The sequence below is a fragment of the Capra hircus genome, chromosome 17 (assembly GCF_001704415.2).
Source record: "Capra hircus breed San Clemente chromosome 17, ASM170441v1, whole genome shotgun sequence".
NCBI classification, from domain to species: domain Eukaryota; kingdom Metazoa; phylum Chordata; class Mammalia; order Artiodactyla; family Bovidae; genus Capra; species Capra hircus.
Window position 1 is genome coordinate 63,623,708 of NC_030824.1, and position 16,929 is coordinate 63,640,636.

The window sequence follows — 16,929 nt, forward strand, 5'->3', positions numbered from 1 at the left end:
TTAAAATGACCATTTTTTTACTCACTAAAGTATATAAAGCATTAGACATGTCTCCTCCCAAATGTCCCAGGAAAAAAGTTTTAAGAAACAAAAATTCCCCCAAATTCAGGATCTTTTTTTCATCCTTATTTAATGTACTGCAGGTATCACCAACAAGAAAAGAAAAAACTCCAGTCCCTCAATTTAAAAAGCACAAACCTCTATACAAAATCAACAATTCTTCAAATAGTGGGCTGAAACATTTTACTAATAGAAAGTAGCTACAGTTTTGATTTCTGTACATTTGGCAGGACGCAGCAGTGCCAGGTCTGTGATTAGGCTCGAAGATCCTACATTACACAAGCAGCAGGGGAAAAAATAATTTAATGATGCTGCACAGAAAAAGGTCAGACAGAAACAACAGTTATAACTTCCCCCAAAAGGAGTCAATAACTTCCAAGAGCCTAACCATAAAGATTGGCAGAGCTTTTAACAATAAGGACAACTCATTAGATACTTTTTAAATAAATCACATTTTAGACTTTAGGCCATGTATGTCCCAAAACATAATATTTTGGGTTAAATTTTGGCCTTTCACACTCACAAATTACTATAAATTAGAGAGTTTAAGTAATTTTGGTTACTTTTCTTTCCTAAAAACTAAAACAGGTTTTCAGACATTTCAGCCATATAACAAAGTAGAAATTTTTTCTAGCTGATATAATTTCAGAATTAAAGTTTTCTCTACATTGGATTAGCTGCATTCTCAAACTCAAAACAATCAGTTCCAGCATAGACTTCCTTTCATACAGCCTATCAAGTCCCATCTTAATAAAAGCAGCAATGCTGAACCCAAGGCTATAAACATGCATAAGACAAGAGATGATTTGCAAAGTTTTAAAAAATTATAACATTTTCATTAAGAATGACTTTGAAACTCTTCTAAGTCACTAAATTTTAATAATTCAGAGGTTTACAAGTTCAAAGAATTTCCTACCAATAAACTCAAGAAAAACATACACATGTATGTGTGTGGACATACACCACACACTAACAGCCTGTAAAAGAAATGATTCCATTTGTAAAAGCCTCTTCTTTTTCTACAGGTTACTTACTTTGCTCATTTTGAGAGAGACTCAGAACAAATTCTACCATTCACTTTCATGAAATAAACCTAATTTTGGCTTTACGGCTGTGCTACAAATGTCTCTTAGTACAATAAAGTTGCCAAGGTCTGAAAAGTAATCAGAAATACATTTTAAAGGGGAAATTACATTTTCATTTAAGAATAGGAAATTATGCGGTGCCTTGTAAAATCAACTACAGGTAATGGGAAACAGAGGTATCTCGCGCACACAAGCCATGCTTGCGTGCACGACAGAGTAGTAAGTCATGTGGACAAAGCAAGGAGAGTGATATATTGGTATTATATCCAGAAAATATAAAGGCTAAACAAAATAATTTCACTCTGAATCTCACTGAATTGTGTAGCTTAATTCACCCTGGACCCTTTGAGGCAAAATATATTTTACAGACGATGTTCCCTAAGGTTCATCCCCTACCCCAGAATGAGCTAATGATAAATGCAATTAAATGGAAACTGTTTCTGAATCTAAATGAACTTCAATAATGTAACTAGCTGGTAAGGGAATCATAAGCTAAAAGAGATAGTTGCCGTGCATACAGGCAGAAGCAATTCATCAAGAAATTCAAACTCTCTCTCTCAGATTTTACTAAAGCCAGTCTTACTTAATAGCAGTCCACCATCCCATCATAAGAAAAACAAAAATTCCATAAAAGTGAAACCCACTCCTCATCTTCTCACCTTGGGGTCGATTTTCTTGAAGTTAGGGTCTTCTTCATCCACCTCAAAATAGAGTTCGGAGGAGGTGACAGAAAGCGTCCCCTTGACTACAACAGAGGGAGCCACGAGCTGAGCCGGTGTGCTCAGGCTCACAGGACCTGCCAAAAGGAGAAGACAGGCCGGACAAGTTGCAGTAACATTGTTTCAAAACATCAAGTGGATGATCCAGGCAGAAATTTCATATAATTTTAAAATTCTCTCCTCTAGCAAACTGCCTGCCAACCCCTTTTGCACTTACAAATTCTGCCCACCCCAAACCTCCCTCTGAAAATGCAAAGTTAGGGTTCTCATATTAAGAAATCTATATATAAAAGGCAGTTAATCATAACAGTAAACTACAATGCAATTATTTTACAAGGAGTCTGCAAAGCTTTGGTCTAATCTCCTGGTTAGAAGGTGACTCTGCCTAAATAAGTCCATCCACATTCCATTTAGAAAACAAGCCTCAGGCTATCAAACAACATGGAACAGCAACTAGGAGCAAGGAAGACTCAATAGGTTTCCAAGGCCAGAGGTTAGCTTAGTGTTTGGCTGAGGCATGATTATAAAAAGATCACCAGCAGTGAAGTGAGAAATGTTAAACCATATTATCTGATAAAGATTGTGTGCCAGGTTGACACAAAACCTCTTCCATAAGAACTTTACCCCATAAAAAACTGGGAAAAATACTTCTTTTCTAAGCCTGCCCTTCCATTGTTAAATACTGTTCAATGCGTCCAAATCTAATATTAGTGTAGTTCGGGGACTCTGGGAGTAAACAGCTGGAGGGTGGGTTTCCAAGTGAATGAATTTTTATTGGAATAATCAAATCTCCACAGGGCTTATCAAAGAGACAAATCAGCCTGCTACTGAAAACAATGGATTCCCTACAGATAGAAGAGCATAAAGTATATTAGAGCCAAACCTAAAATAAGGACTAAAAATAATGATTATACATATATATACTTATGTAGCGATAGATGTAGTAAGATTTTGAAATTCCATGTTAATTCCTCATTGGAAAAATCCTATAGGTGAAAAAAGCAAGACAAGACTGGCATTTATAGTCTTGAATTAATATAGTGCCTACAAACAAGGTACACCTATTCAGGTAATCAATGGGTGAATAAGTGTTTCAAAATTCAGATGAATTGACATTTCCATCGACTGTTGGAAGGGTGTTGGTCCTTAATCTCACATCAATCTTAATGTGTGCCAGCAGGACAATAGGAGGGATGCTCTGCGGAGATCAGAGCAGGTTTTGCCCTCTATTCCCAATGTACAAATACATTGTGTTTGCAGATGGGCAGCAGATAACTGCAGAACAGCCATGATTTCCCAAAGCTCATCCCCATAAATGGATGAAATAAGCAGCTATGTGTTCTTTCGCTGTCTCCTTTGCCCTCCGTGCATTAGCATGTAATCCTGAGAAGAAATAACATTTTTTCAATCATTCTCAGACATTCAATTACAGGGTAAGCAGACAGCTGCAGGAGCTGGAGCAGCCCAGGTCCTACAGAAGACCCCTGACAATTTCCACTTCATTTCTAACCCACACCACTTTATTAGTGTGGATTACTTCTTAATCCTATTGCCATTGTCAAGATTATATAATTAAACTCCCCTCTCACCTCTATTACTGTATGAATGTATTACTAGTAGCAAGAATAGAGGCAAAATAAATGGATGCAAAGGAAGAGACTAGAGAATGGCAGCACACACCTTCCTCTCTGCGCCCACCCCAAACCCCTTAACAGTATGCTCCAATTAATTTCATTTCACTTTACAGAGAGATTTATGGCCATCAGAGAAGATGCCATCATGTTTTTGCTTTTCATTATCATTCATTGCATGGTTGCAGATATGTCACTAAATGAAAGATTTTTTTCGTGCCTTTTAAAGGTATCAAAATAGAAGGGTATATAACTTTCACCTATAGAAGTTGTAGAATCTTTCAGACTTTCCTCCTTGAGGGACATAGTCTCGGGCATTAAAGAAAAAAAGCCATTTAATGAATGACTAAAATTTCAAGCTAAACAAGAGAATTTTTCCCTTAAGGGAAGTAAAACTGAAAATCTGCAGAGCGCAAATCAAAAATTCCTACATCAGGTAAAATATGTGAATCCTGTGAAAAGCCATAGCATTCTTGAAATGGATTTTTTTGAGAGAGAGTTAAATGTATAGGCAGCATGTTTCTTAAGATCTGTATATCAAAGCAAATAGCTCATCTGCCTCCAAGCTTTATTTACAAAGCAATTGCCATAATTTTACTTATAGCTCTCATTCTGTAGAGATTAGGTTAACTCCCATTAGATGGGTGATGCAATTTTGTTGTTGCTGCTTTACACTTTTATTCTTTCTCAGTAAAGATTATTCATCAAAGAAAAAGATGAGTAGGGTAAAGAGAAAGAAGAGAATAGAGTGACGGGGATACAGTATTGAAGATGAGGGGGAAAATGTTAAGAAGAACAAAACCAGTCTTCATTTAACGTAATTGTCAGTGCAAAGCTGGTAGTCCTAGCAGTCACAGCTGGAAAAGTAAGTAATTAAATGCTTCTTGGACCAGAGCTAGCTGAAGTATGTGCACAACCACTGAATTTACCGGTGAGATTCTCTAAATCTTTCTCATCCATGGATGACAGAGTATCATCGTCGCCTTCCAGGAGGGTCTCGTTTTCTGAGTTCTGATTTCCTAAAGCCTGACTCTTGATGGACTGTTTTCCTTTAGCAAGAATATCTTCATCTGCAGCTGAAATGAAAAGGAAACAAAGCTGTCCATCAACTCTGGGGAGAGTCCTGTGGCAGAGGGGCAGGGAACTGAGGTAAGGAGCGGTGGCCAAGATGGTCACTCATTTTACGCAGCATCATCCAGGGTGGGGAAAGTGATGGGCATGGCCCACACACTCCTTCTGACAACTGTGATTCCCCAAACCTAGTCTAACGTTACCTTGAACAAGCACCCTAATCCCATTAAATCTGACCCTGGCACTGCTCACTGAACCATTTGTTTACTTATATTTAAGGCAGAAGAGGGTTCAATAACATCACTTTTTCTTTGTTAGTAGAAAAAAATCAGAACCTAGTTTTGGAAACAATACCCGCTTAACACTGAAAAAAAAAGGAAGACTGATTTATTCTTGTGAATAATATTATACCCACAAACATTCTGCAGTGGTGGGGGAGTGGCTGGGAAGGAGAATCCAGAAATAAGAAGGGTTTAGGGCCGAGAGCTATTCGCAGCCAATGAGGATCCAGGCCAGCTTCTGAGGCCATGGCTGATGCTAATAAAGCCACAGCAGCTCCCAGAAGCTGCAGGCTCTTCCTCTCCCTCCATCCGCCCTCTTTCCTTCACACCGACCTTCCATTCGTTTCACCCCTGCCACACCCCTGCTGCAGCTCTTACACAAATATCCAAGAGCAAGGCAATGTGGAACCGAAGTGGAGGCTCAAACACTACCTCCTCCATGTGTTTAAACTAAAGGGCTAAGACACCCCGGGGGCAAACATAACAGAAAGCCTGCGATGAGAGGCATCTGGGCATGGAGCCTCACACCGCCCGAACTGGAGCAGCCTGTGCAGAGCAGCCGCGCCAGAACCGCCAGAATCACAGTGCCGATGCAGCCTGAGGGAAGGAAGGAAGGGAAGGGCAGAGCACCCACAGCCAGCCGCGGACCCAGGGAGACGAGCGGGAGGGCAGCTGGAAAGAGTCTGGGCAGAAGCTCAAAACGCTATAACCCTCCAAGACGACTCCCCTCACTTTGAGCAGCCTTCTCCTTAAGAAACACACAAAAGCAGATACTACCTTCTAGACTGGTATTTTTTTAAAGCTGACAGTGTCACATAAGGGAAAGTTCAGAATCCTCACTATGTGACTGACATTCTCGGTTTCCACCCAGGAGACCTGAGAGGTAAAAGCACCTGCTCCACCAGGCAGCAGCTACTGACAGCAATCAGATGGAGAGGCTTTTTGCTCCACTGCAATACCTGCTGAGACACAAGGCCCCAAAACCCAGATACAGGATAAAACACTCAGTCTGAAGAAATATTTATCTATAGAATTCATTCTAAATAGTTAAACTGCATGTGTCCTAACTGGTTAACGTGACAAAGCAAGGCTTCTTTGAGTTTAACAGGTATGGTTATGGATAATGTTAAAGGTAAAAGTTTATTTTTATCATATTTATTGTGAGTTCACCATGTATAACATTTACATATAATATTTATGACATTATATAAATGAATACAGGACCTTTCTATTAAATAAGAAAGTCATGGGAAGAAGCTTTCTCTATTTAGTATTGATTATCCTCTATGGATAAATAAAATCTTATTTTCTCTTACACCCACATATAGCATAGTATGGTAAAAATATATGAAGGTCTCAATAATTGAAAAGAACTTAATGGCTCTATTTTCTTAAATACTGTAACAAACAGAGCAAAAAACCACTGTTTTTTTTGGAAAATAGGAGTATAAGTTTTTACATCATTGTTTATATTTGCAGCATTTCTATTTCCTTACCTTGAAATCACAAACACTGCTAACAAGATCTTTTTCAACTTACTAACAATTTTACTAAAAATAAATTAGTCACAGAGAAACACAAGAAAAATGATCATCATCTGTATTTTGTTATGAAGTAAATTATAATAAATTAACAGTTGCGAGTCAAGAGTTTTAGCACAAATTCAGTATGCTACATTCTCACTTCCTGGATGCACAATTCCTTCAAAACAGAAATAATAACAATAATGCTAAAATTAAACACACTTATCATGTGCCGAAGAGTATTCTAAAGCACTTTAGACATTTAACTCATTTAATTCTCATATGCCTTCTGCTAAATTCTCCTTTTCACATGCACAAACACACTCAGAGAGGTTTTATAACTTCCTCAAGGCAACACAGTTAATGAGTAGTACAGTCAGGAATCCAATCTAGTCACTGTGGCACCAGAATCTGGGCTTCAGAGAAAATGAAAATAATCAATATACAAATATGAATGTATACATAATTTACTGGTTGGTTCACTAAATCTAACGTTTCCCATAATGCATTTTAAAAGATTAAGTCACAATCATAAGAAATAAGTACAGAATAACGACATATCCATTTCCAAACCTAAATTTGATGAACACAGGCCCAACAAATCTGAAACAACTAAATTCAACACCTCACTCATTACTTTCTCTGATTACTGCCATACATGTTCTGAAGTATATCAATCTTATTTGAAAGAAGGAAAAAAAATTTAATCTGAAAACACTTACAAAAAAATGAAATGACTGTGAGAGTCGTCAGTGGCAATATGCAATGGTTTAAAATAGCTCAGTAAATAAATTAATTCATTTAATGATTACTAACTATAACGTTTTATCCCTTCCAACTGAAATTTTAAAATTTTAAATATGTTTCTCCTCATGCTGACAACAAATAAGATAATAACTTCTGAATTAAATAAAATTTTATGGAAAATATTTAAAACACTATAGTTCTACTGCACACATACAAATACCACTTTAATTTATTTATTTACTTATTTTTACAAGCTCAGATTCTGGCATTGTTCAACCTCAACTGAAAAAGCTCTGGTCACGGAAAATACGCAGCTTACTGATATTTAGAATGGTTTTCCTGTAATTAACTCCCCCTTGAGGATTTTAAGTCAGCAGCAGTGAAATTACCAACAGTACTCTAATACACACCACATGCGCTGGTGTTCAATTCTCAGTGGCCTAACAGCTTTCTACTAAAGAACTTTCATCCCTTCCCCCAAATTAGAACAAAACTGTCCCAAGCATAAAATAAAAGATAATTATCATGTTTATATGTGCTGGGAAAAGTGTGTTTTTAAGTTTCATTTGTCTTATACTCAATCAACCATTAAAACAAGAATCAATTATTTTAATATCTTCCGTGAGTATATCCTACACTTGTATAAAAGTTTAATTGGATGAAGTCAAAATATACTTTTGGTTCAATTTTAAAGCTTGAGTCACATCTTTTCTAGTTAATAAAATTACTAAAAAACATGACAACTGTTTAAATTTTTCATTTCACTATCAACAAACTGCCTTCACTAATCTCATATCTTATTCTGATTTAATATTTATCCTAACTTGATAACTAAGTTGCAACTGCTACATAAAACTGCAGAAATCTGTACAAAATGTTTTATTTGAAACATGTGATTCACTGGGGCTACATGTAATGAGCAGGCTCAGAGAAAAGCTGGTCCTCAAAATGTAAAGTTCGAGTTCCTCAGAGCTAGCTCTGGGCATGAGTTGATTTAGCTAGGTAACAGAGACAAGCCAAGTAAAATTAAAACAGGAAAAGAATATAGAATACTGTTCTACCCATGATATATAATCTCTTTTTAAAAGTCCAGTGACTGTTCTAGTGAACTGGAATTATCAATAGTCCATATTACGGTAAAAGAGGTTTATACATTAAGAATTAGCCACTTTGTTAATTAAAAAAGAAAGATAATGCCTGGTATAACAAAGTGACCTTAATTATACATAAAATAAAAATGAGTATCCACTTAGTGTGATGTGTAGTGGATACCATAATTGTTGATTCTGAACAGGACGCATGAAGAATATCTTATATTCAACTACTGTCCTAAACTAATTCCCCTTTATAGTTTATACAATTTCCAAAGTCAATAAAATTTATTCTAGAAAAGTTAGTTAAACTACAAAGTGTAATTAGGAGAAAAAGCCATGTCCAACATGGGTTTCTCAAAAGCTTTAGACAGAAATCTAAATACATGTTTATCCTAAAAAAGAAGCAATCATATCTGGCATTATTTGAAGATACGAGAGAATGACATGATTTACAGTCTTTACATGGTCTGTCATCCCTAGAAAATCAGATGAGTTGCTTGTATCAGTAAATGTGATTACAAGACACTTGTAAAAGTATGTAAAACACTCCTCATATACTTCTATTAGTATGCAAATTCTCTACAAAACAAACACGTCTTAAATGCAATAGGATTCTAGTGCTAAACTGTTTGAGTATTTGAATTAAAACCAACCTTTCCACCATTTAAAACATTTTTTACATGTTTTTGAGTATAAAATTCCCATTATATTTAACAATGAATTTTAGAAGACAGTACAGCAGAGTGATAAGAAAATCTGATGAGCCATCAGTTAACCTGGGATTTAGCTCTGTGTCTACTAAGAAGTATGTTGGACTTTTGTTTCCTCAGCTTCCTTACCTGTAAAGAATAAAGTCAGACTAGACTTTAGCTTTAAGTCCTTTTCAGATCTAAAATGTACTGATGATAAATAACTGACAAACTGGTCTCTGCACATTAGGAGAAAGCTACAAATCATTACAACTGATTTCTGATAAAGTTTAAAACTACAGAATTGGAGAAAATGCCCTCAAAAAATCAAATACCCACCTCTGTTTCCTGCTGCTAGTTTTTATAAAGACTATTTCATCATAAGAGGAAGTATTAATTTTAATTTTAAAATATGACTCAGTTTCTACAAAGTTAAAGAAATCTCCCATTACAAAATGACTTTTATAAATAACCACTTTGGAGGGTCCCTCTGTGAAAAATTACCTAAAGCCCTTTTCCCCAAGCAAGTTAATGTGAACTTGGGAAGGGCAATTAAATTGTCAGAATTAAAAAATTTGTTTTTAACTAGAAGGTAGCCAGAAGTAGAGTCATGGGGCTCGTATTGATCGCCTGAACAGAGAACATCACTCTTCAGGTATTTACTCTGCCACCCTTACACCAGAGGCTTTCCTTCAAATCAAATCAATCTATAAAAAAAGATGGCTCTTACTACTAAAATACATAACTAATCGCCAACAGGATTTCTATTTAGATATCTTCTTTGAATAATAGTACTATAGTTTGTGATGTTTTAAGATTCTGCATTTTCAAAGTGTCCTGTCTCCTTAGTTAAATTACAAATAAAAGTGAGAAGTCCTAAGAGCATTAAAGTGACATACTATCTTCAGGAAAATCTATTTAATTCTTTGACTCCAACACTGAAGCACAGTGTTCATCCACAATAAATTCTATGATTTCAACTGCATTTTGATCACATTAACTATGTTGTTTTGCATTCTTGATTCTTAATATATCAATATTTATTTTTATTAGCTTCCTTACTATAATTAAGTTAGGATTAAAAAAACAAAGACCTTTATGAGTAACACAAAACTAAAATCGAATGTAAACTAAAAGATAACTCCAATTAATAAAACATCAAAAAATTAAGCTCTTTGCTTACCTAATACAGTAGCATAAATTGCAGACATCAAACAATGTGCTGAGTTCCAAAACTGACTAATCATTATTATTTAAAATTTTATAATATATAATATTTGATTAGCTAGAGCTTTTACCTTTTTTTAAATTTATATAAAATATAACATCTTAATTGGAAGCATCTACTACATAGCACACATTTTGTTAGTTTTAAAAAATATATTACAGATTTAAATATATATTCTTAATCTTCCAGTCCTTTAACTATCAATCATCTTGAAACTAGTATAAAGCACTGCCAAATAGAATGGAATTACATAAAATGCTAAACTTTACTTCTCTCTTAATTTAAAAATGCATAATAAAACACATATAACATTATATTAACCTTTCAATTACTATTTAGACTAACTGGAGTGAAATCTACTTCTAAATAGGATTTTAAGTCTTAAATGACAGTAACCATTGCTAACAAACATCATTTAAAAAACATCTGACTCAGCATTAAAAAAGTTGACATAATGTTATTTGAAAAGTTAAAATTCAACAACAAAATTAAAATTTACTCATTATAAAATATCCTATGACTCCCCAAAGTGGTTCAATGTACTATTTTTGATCAATTGATTTTACTAAGGTCTGTACAACAAATTTTAAATTCAGTTAGTGCTATTTCTTTCACAAGAAAGTACTAACAGTTTGCCTATATGCAATTTTAGAAAACAGGGCCCCCCTCCAGATAGAAAAGGAAAATTTTTCATAAAAATATTTTTACTGTCATTCATAGACTTCAGAACTCACAACTGAATGCTAGATGAAAATAAGAAAGATGCCTATTAAATTTTAAGTACCCATGGCAACATCTTTTTAAGAGAATAAAACGGCAAAAGGCTAATTTTTTTTCAGTGTAAGAGTTTTAACTAAAACCAAAAAAAGGCCAAAAACAAAATGAAAGAAGAAAAAATATATATAACTCTTGAAATTCATAGCACTACATAAAAAGCACTTGAACCTTAAAAGCAAAAGTGGCCTAATTAATTCTACATCTTCTTTCTCCTTCTCCGCCTCCTGCAGTTGAAGATGTAGGGCCCTGCGACTATTACTGCTTTAAGATCACTTTGTTATTGACTATTCTCTGTATGATCATTTATTTTAAAGGACTGATGTCACATTTGGTGTTGTATCTGATGACATATTGTGGACATTTTCTTCCAGAAATGGCTCTTTAAGGCTGAGTGCAAGAGGTTAAGCTGCCTGACTGAGGCCAAACCTAAGATCACAGACTTTTAATCTAAATTCTTAATATCCTTCTTGAATGTAATTTAACATTTATTTTGGACATTACATATTATCATTTAACTATAAGCTGCTGCATGTTAAACTAACAGAAGGGAAATCAGAACTATTTCTCATCTTACTAAAAACTAACCAATTTTTATTTTATAAAATCAAAAACAATTTCATATGAGTGGGTACATTTCCCCCCTTAACCAACAAAATTTAATTGGCTTTCAAAAATTACAAAACCTATGTAGAAACCCTATGATCAAAGATGGTATATTATCAAGTCCAAAGGACTTTTTCAGTTTTCCCAATTTGCTCACGAGGCTTCTACCTCAACTGAATCACAGTGCTATGCATTATATCAAAAAAGGAAAAATTGTTAAGTTCTGATAACAAGATGATGCAGAACAGGAACATATGAAAATAATGTCTATTCTTTCTCCAGGAGCCATCTATCACAAACATCTACAAATCAAGGCTCAGAAAGTATCGAGGCACTTGGACGTTTATTGCTATCTCTCCCACTTCATAATCTCATGCTAAAATACCATGATTGAGGGAAAATCATACACACCCGACAAGACCTGGAAACCTATTTGGTTTGTAAATGCTGTCTTTCTGATATTCATGGATTTAAGACAGACGTCCTGGATTAATTCACTCAAAGCTGAGTATGTCACTTAAACGGAGAAATATTTTATCCTCCTACTCTGAAACAAAGGGTCTATGTTAAGTAAGTTTTGCATGTGTAACACAATAAATAAATACACTTAACACCATAACTTAATAGGACCCTACACTAACTATAAAAATTTAACTTCTGATTCCAGGGTGAGCAGCTGGGGAATATGGCACTGGAGCATTTTACAGTACCTTGTAATAATGAAGTTATGCTCTTCATTACCAAGTACTGTACCTGCTGCTCGCTACTGGCAAGGAGTGGTTTACACACTGACCATGTTCCACGGCTGTTTTAAGTGTCGCTTCAGGATGTGTCGATCCTAGAGGGTTACGCACAAATCGTCGCCGGCGCCGCAAGTCATCTTCCCAGTAGTCGAGGCGCCAGAACTCATGAGGACGACTACAATGAAACAGAGAAGCCACATATGTTAGCAATTATCAAACAGCGTGGTAGCACTGAATTTCTGCATAAAGCTCTCCTTGTTTGCTCTGCCTTTTTTTCCCTCCCATTCCTCTTAATTCTCCCTCCACCTCACACTCCCCTTTCTGCAATCTTTAACTTAGGTATGTCCTTGAAAATAACAATATCACCTTCCAGTCTAAGGAACTCCTTTTCCTTTTTCTTGGAAGGTGAAATGAGCACTAAATACATCATTTTGAAATGAATTGCTGACAGTGTGATCAGTTTCCCCACACTCCAGTGGCATGTGCTCTGATTTCAGCCTCATTTCAGCCTCAGCAGGGCACCTTTCTCTGTGGCTGCATTTATAAACCAGAATAGGGAAAAGGCTATTATAAATATGGGATAGCATTACCTATATTAATCAAAGTCTGTCCCCCTTCATTTTTCTTCCTAATTTGTGCCTTTTTGCACAAGGTCAGTAAATCATACCATGAATTCTTGGTCCAGAAAGTGTTAACTTTAATGAATATCTCAGTTACATGGTTATGTATGTGATAATAAAATATTACTCTGTTTAGATGTGCAGGAATTTAATTAAAATAATCTCTTAAAATATTCATTACATTTAGCCCCTGAGGCTTAGAACAACACAAGAAAATGCATTTCTTTTCCACTTACTGTTTTTAAATAAACCATTCCTATAGAGTGAAATAGCAATCTATTTTCAAGCAAATCAGATTGGATTTCTGTTTTATGTAGTCTGTTTTTATATTTAATTAAAAACTACATGGTATATGATGTGCAATAATTGCTGTATCAAAAGCATACTTTTAGAAATGTATTTTTTAAAGGGTTCACTCAATTCAAGTTCCACTCTATTGTCCCCAATTATGCAGATCATTTTACATGGCAATATATGAATGTCAACTTTCTTTTCAAATTAACTAATCATGATCTAGCATGCTAAAAAATGTTTTCTAAGGAAAAGACTAATATGAAGTTTTTTCATTTACAGTTAAAAAAAAACCTCTGCAGAATATATTTACACTAGAGATATACAACATGAAAACCTGTAAGTTTCAATAATGAAATTTTAAAATTCACAAAGATTCTGCAAAAAAATGACTAATGCAAAATAAAACCTCACTTGTATTTCATGAGCTAATAAAATTGTACCTGTCACCTTTGACAAATTAGTAGCCTTGACCAACTGACCGTCCCAAAATACCTACATAAAAGTTATCCACATTTTGATGGTTTAAAGAGGCTACCTTTAAAAGTTCAAAATAGATTTGTAAATAAGTACTTCACCAATTAAAAATTGGCTCAGATTAATGAAGGCATACATTAAAAAACAGGGCATTATTTAAAGAAAATATTTTTCAAAAACAATAGGAATCCTATGCTCTTCATGAGAATGCTGGGGAGACAAGGAAACAGAGACGATTTCCTTTGTCAATTTGTTCATGCCTCAAGAGGAGGAAATATAAAGTAATCTAAGTAGAATACAAAAATGTGTAAGAACTGTAGTCCTTGAAGAGAAAAAAATTAAAAACCTCTTTCATTCTTATTTTGCTGTGTTTCAAATGAAAACTATTATTATGATAGCATTTAAAGTTAAATAAGAAATACCTATAGAATACACATAAACACAGAAAACAGTTGTTCGAACTCAATTAATAAAATCCTCCTTAGGATAGTGGGGGAAAGGCGGTACACAGATGGCTATGTGTATGGCTTTGATAGCCATGGAGCTTGGATAGGTACTTCATCATTCTGCCCACCTACATTTATCTGTTAAAATTATTATCAAATATCAGCCAGGATGCAGTCGTGAATCACAGGCTGCTCCTCGTCTTCAGGGGAATGATACAATGAGGGTCTATTCATCAGAGCAGCAATCGGCACAAGTAATTAGTTCCCTAGACTGAGATCTCCTACAAAGCCTATTTCAGTCAGCACCACAAACATATGACGGTGTAAAGCTAATGAAAGCTGCTAAAATTTGTTAACCTTTTCTGCCATCAATCCTTCTGTGCTTCAGTGTTATGCAAAGGTGGTAAATTATTAATTTGTCATTCATCCATCCTTCTGAATTTTGAGTCAGAGTAAACGATGTCATTCTTCTTGATAACAATTAAAATTATAAGAGATGTTAAGCTGCTATTACAAAATTGTTACTAAATTAGGTAACAATAGATTCCAATATAATACCTGAGAGAGAAGTCAAATCTGATGGCTATTAAAGCATGTGTGTGATCATTTTTGTCAAGCAGTAGAAAACCCAGAGGAATTATAAAATCATTCACAAATTTTCAAGAAACTAAAAAAAAAATCTAACAATAATAACCACAATTAGGAGGAAACAGAACTATAGTATTTATTTTTGTGCTCTCCAACAGTAACAAATAATGGTCACAATGGTGACATTTGGCTGAAGCAAAAACACTGATGTATTAGAAACAGAGAAACTGTGCACATCGTAGAAAAAATTTTAAGGTAAGTTTTATTTACCCTAATTATGGACTTCTGTCTTCAAATGTAAACATTCTATCAAAAATTTAAATATACTTTAGATATATCCAAATAAAATGAAGAAATCTATACCTCAGCATGATAATCTTTCCACTATCCTCAAAACTACATCTCAGAGTATCTTCTCAATACAAGTAGTCTATCCCCTGTTACAACAATTTAGTCTGAAGATAAAAGCAAAATCACTCATTTCAGATCACAGATCCACAATGGATTACAAAAATTAGTTAGAGAGACCAACAATTTCAATACATTTTTAAAAGTCTCTCCAGATAATGCAGAATAAAAACCTTCAAGGAATTTACTCAAAATAGAATCATTATTAGCCTCATTCGAAAAAATTAGCATTTATCAACCAATTTCTGATTGTTGAGAGTAATATATGTTCTTTGAAAAAAATAAGTCATATTCATTTTTTCTTTCAGATAAGGATAATTACTAGTAAGTTTAAAGTCATCTACATAGTAAGAAACTGAGACATAAAAATTCACTGTTTTGTCCCAACTCTGCTCCTTCCAACAACATACAGTCTCAGCATAAAGCTCTATCACTGAGAAAATGAGTCACAGTTTGTCAGTTTAGAACATGATTGGAAAGGGGAATGTGTAGGTGCCAATCATCAACTTAATATCTTTTGATTATTCACATAAAGATTTCACTTTTATTTAGGAAATACTGACACTCCCTCTCCAAAATATCCTTCTCGGGGAAAAAGGATAAGAAACTGACATATTTGGGAAACTGATCCAATACTTTTCTTATAAGTTTATGAACTAAGTTGTTATATATTTTTGTAGTTATCACTATGGGATGGTAGAAAAATTTCAAAGACTTCATGTATTCAGAAACACACTGCTAACCAAATACAAGCATGGATAAGATGAGAAATCACTTATTCTGAGAACTTATAAATATACATCTAGATCACTATAGACCTATACCTCTATATATCTGTATCTATCAAAAAAATTACATTAGTACTACATGATGTCACATTCACAAACCTCATCTATATCCACTTCTACAAATAATTAAAACTAAGGTCCTCAAAAAGGTACTCATTTTCAGGATGTAACCCTAGGCTCTCTAAGATCTAGAAATAAAGCCTTCTCTATAAAAGGTCTGGTAGTTAGGTCCCCTGTTAGTACACAAGCTCCAAGTACCTTTGACTAACAGGAGTATACTGTATTTGAAAAGCTGTGCATGTGTAAATAATGACAGTGAAAATAAATGTTCTAATGTTTCTTTCTAATTATTTCTTCCCCTTTCTTTGGCCTAATCTCAAAGTCTAACATTAAAATGATAACATAGGCCTGTCTTTTTCAAAGTATAAGCATGCGTGCACGCTCAGTTGCATCAGTCTTGTCTGACTCTGCAAAAGTCATCTAATTACCTTTCTATTCTTTTAAAAACCTACACATATATGTATTTGTACAAACAGAACTTTAACATATTGTTAGGAGCTACATAATATAACACAATGCATTTTTATATAAAGAATATGTACTTTCTATTCTAAAGAACAAAACTGACTGATGAAATAAATAGGCTATTTGTTCCCCTCCCAGGCCCACTGTGGACAGTGATTTGATCTACTAAAGAAAATGAATAAGGATGAGCCAAAAGAGAATCACTTGGAAAGGAAGAAATATTAAAACAGAGAATCAGTAACTAAGGGATGATCCATCATCTTCCTCTAATAGTTGAATGGTTTACCTATAAATAATATAGTATTTTCCACAAGTAAATTATAAGACTCTCTAAACTTTAGCTTTCCTCAGAGAAAGTATGGCAATCCAATCGGCCAATTAACAGTGCTGAATGGATGGATACTGAAGTGGACTCCTAAAACACTGTCTAATAATGACTAACTGAACCTTGAGCCAACAGCTAGGGATACAAAGATTATTAAGATATTTTGTCTCTGACCTTGAGAAAAGACAGATGAGAAAATAGTAAGAATTC

General features: G+C 34.6%; 1 protein-coding gene across 1 annotated transcript in view; it reads right to left on the bottom strand.

Moving 5' to 3' along the window:
* Positions 1-16,929, bottom strand: part of LRBA (LPS responsive beige-like anchor protein) — a 747,979-nt gene that overhangs the window by 308,305 nt on the left and 422,745 nt on the right. The window contains exons 38-40 of the mRNA XM_018061590.1: positions 12,302-12,426; positions 4,425-4,571; positions 1,805-1,941 (exon numbers count right to left, since the gene is read on the bottom strand). Of these exons, the coding sequence (XP_017917079.1) occupies positions 1,805-1,941; positions 4,425-4,571; positions 12,302-12,426 (409 nt within the window). The remainder of the gene's footprint in view (positions 1-1,804; positions 1,942-4,424; positions 4,572-12,301; positions 12,427-16,929) is intronic.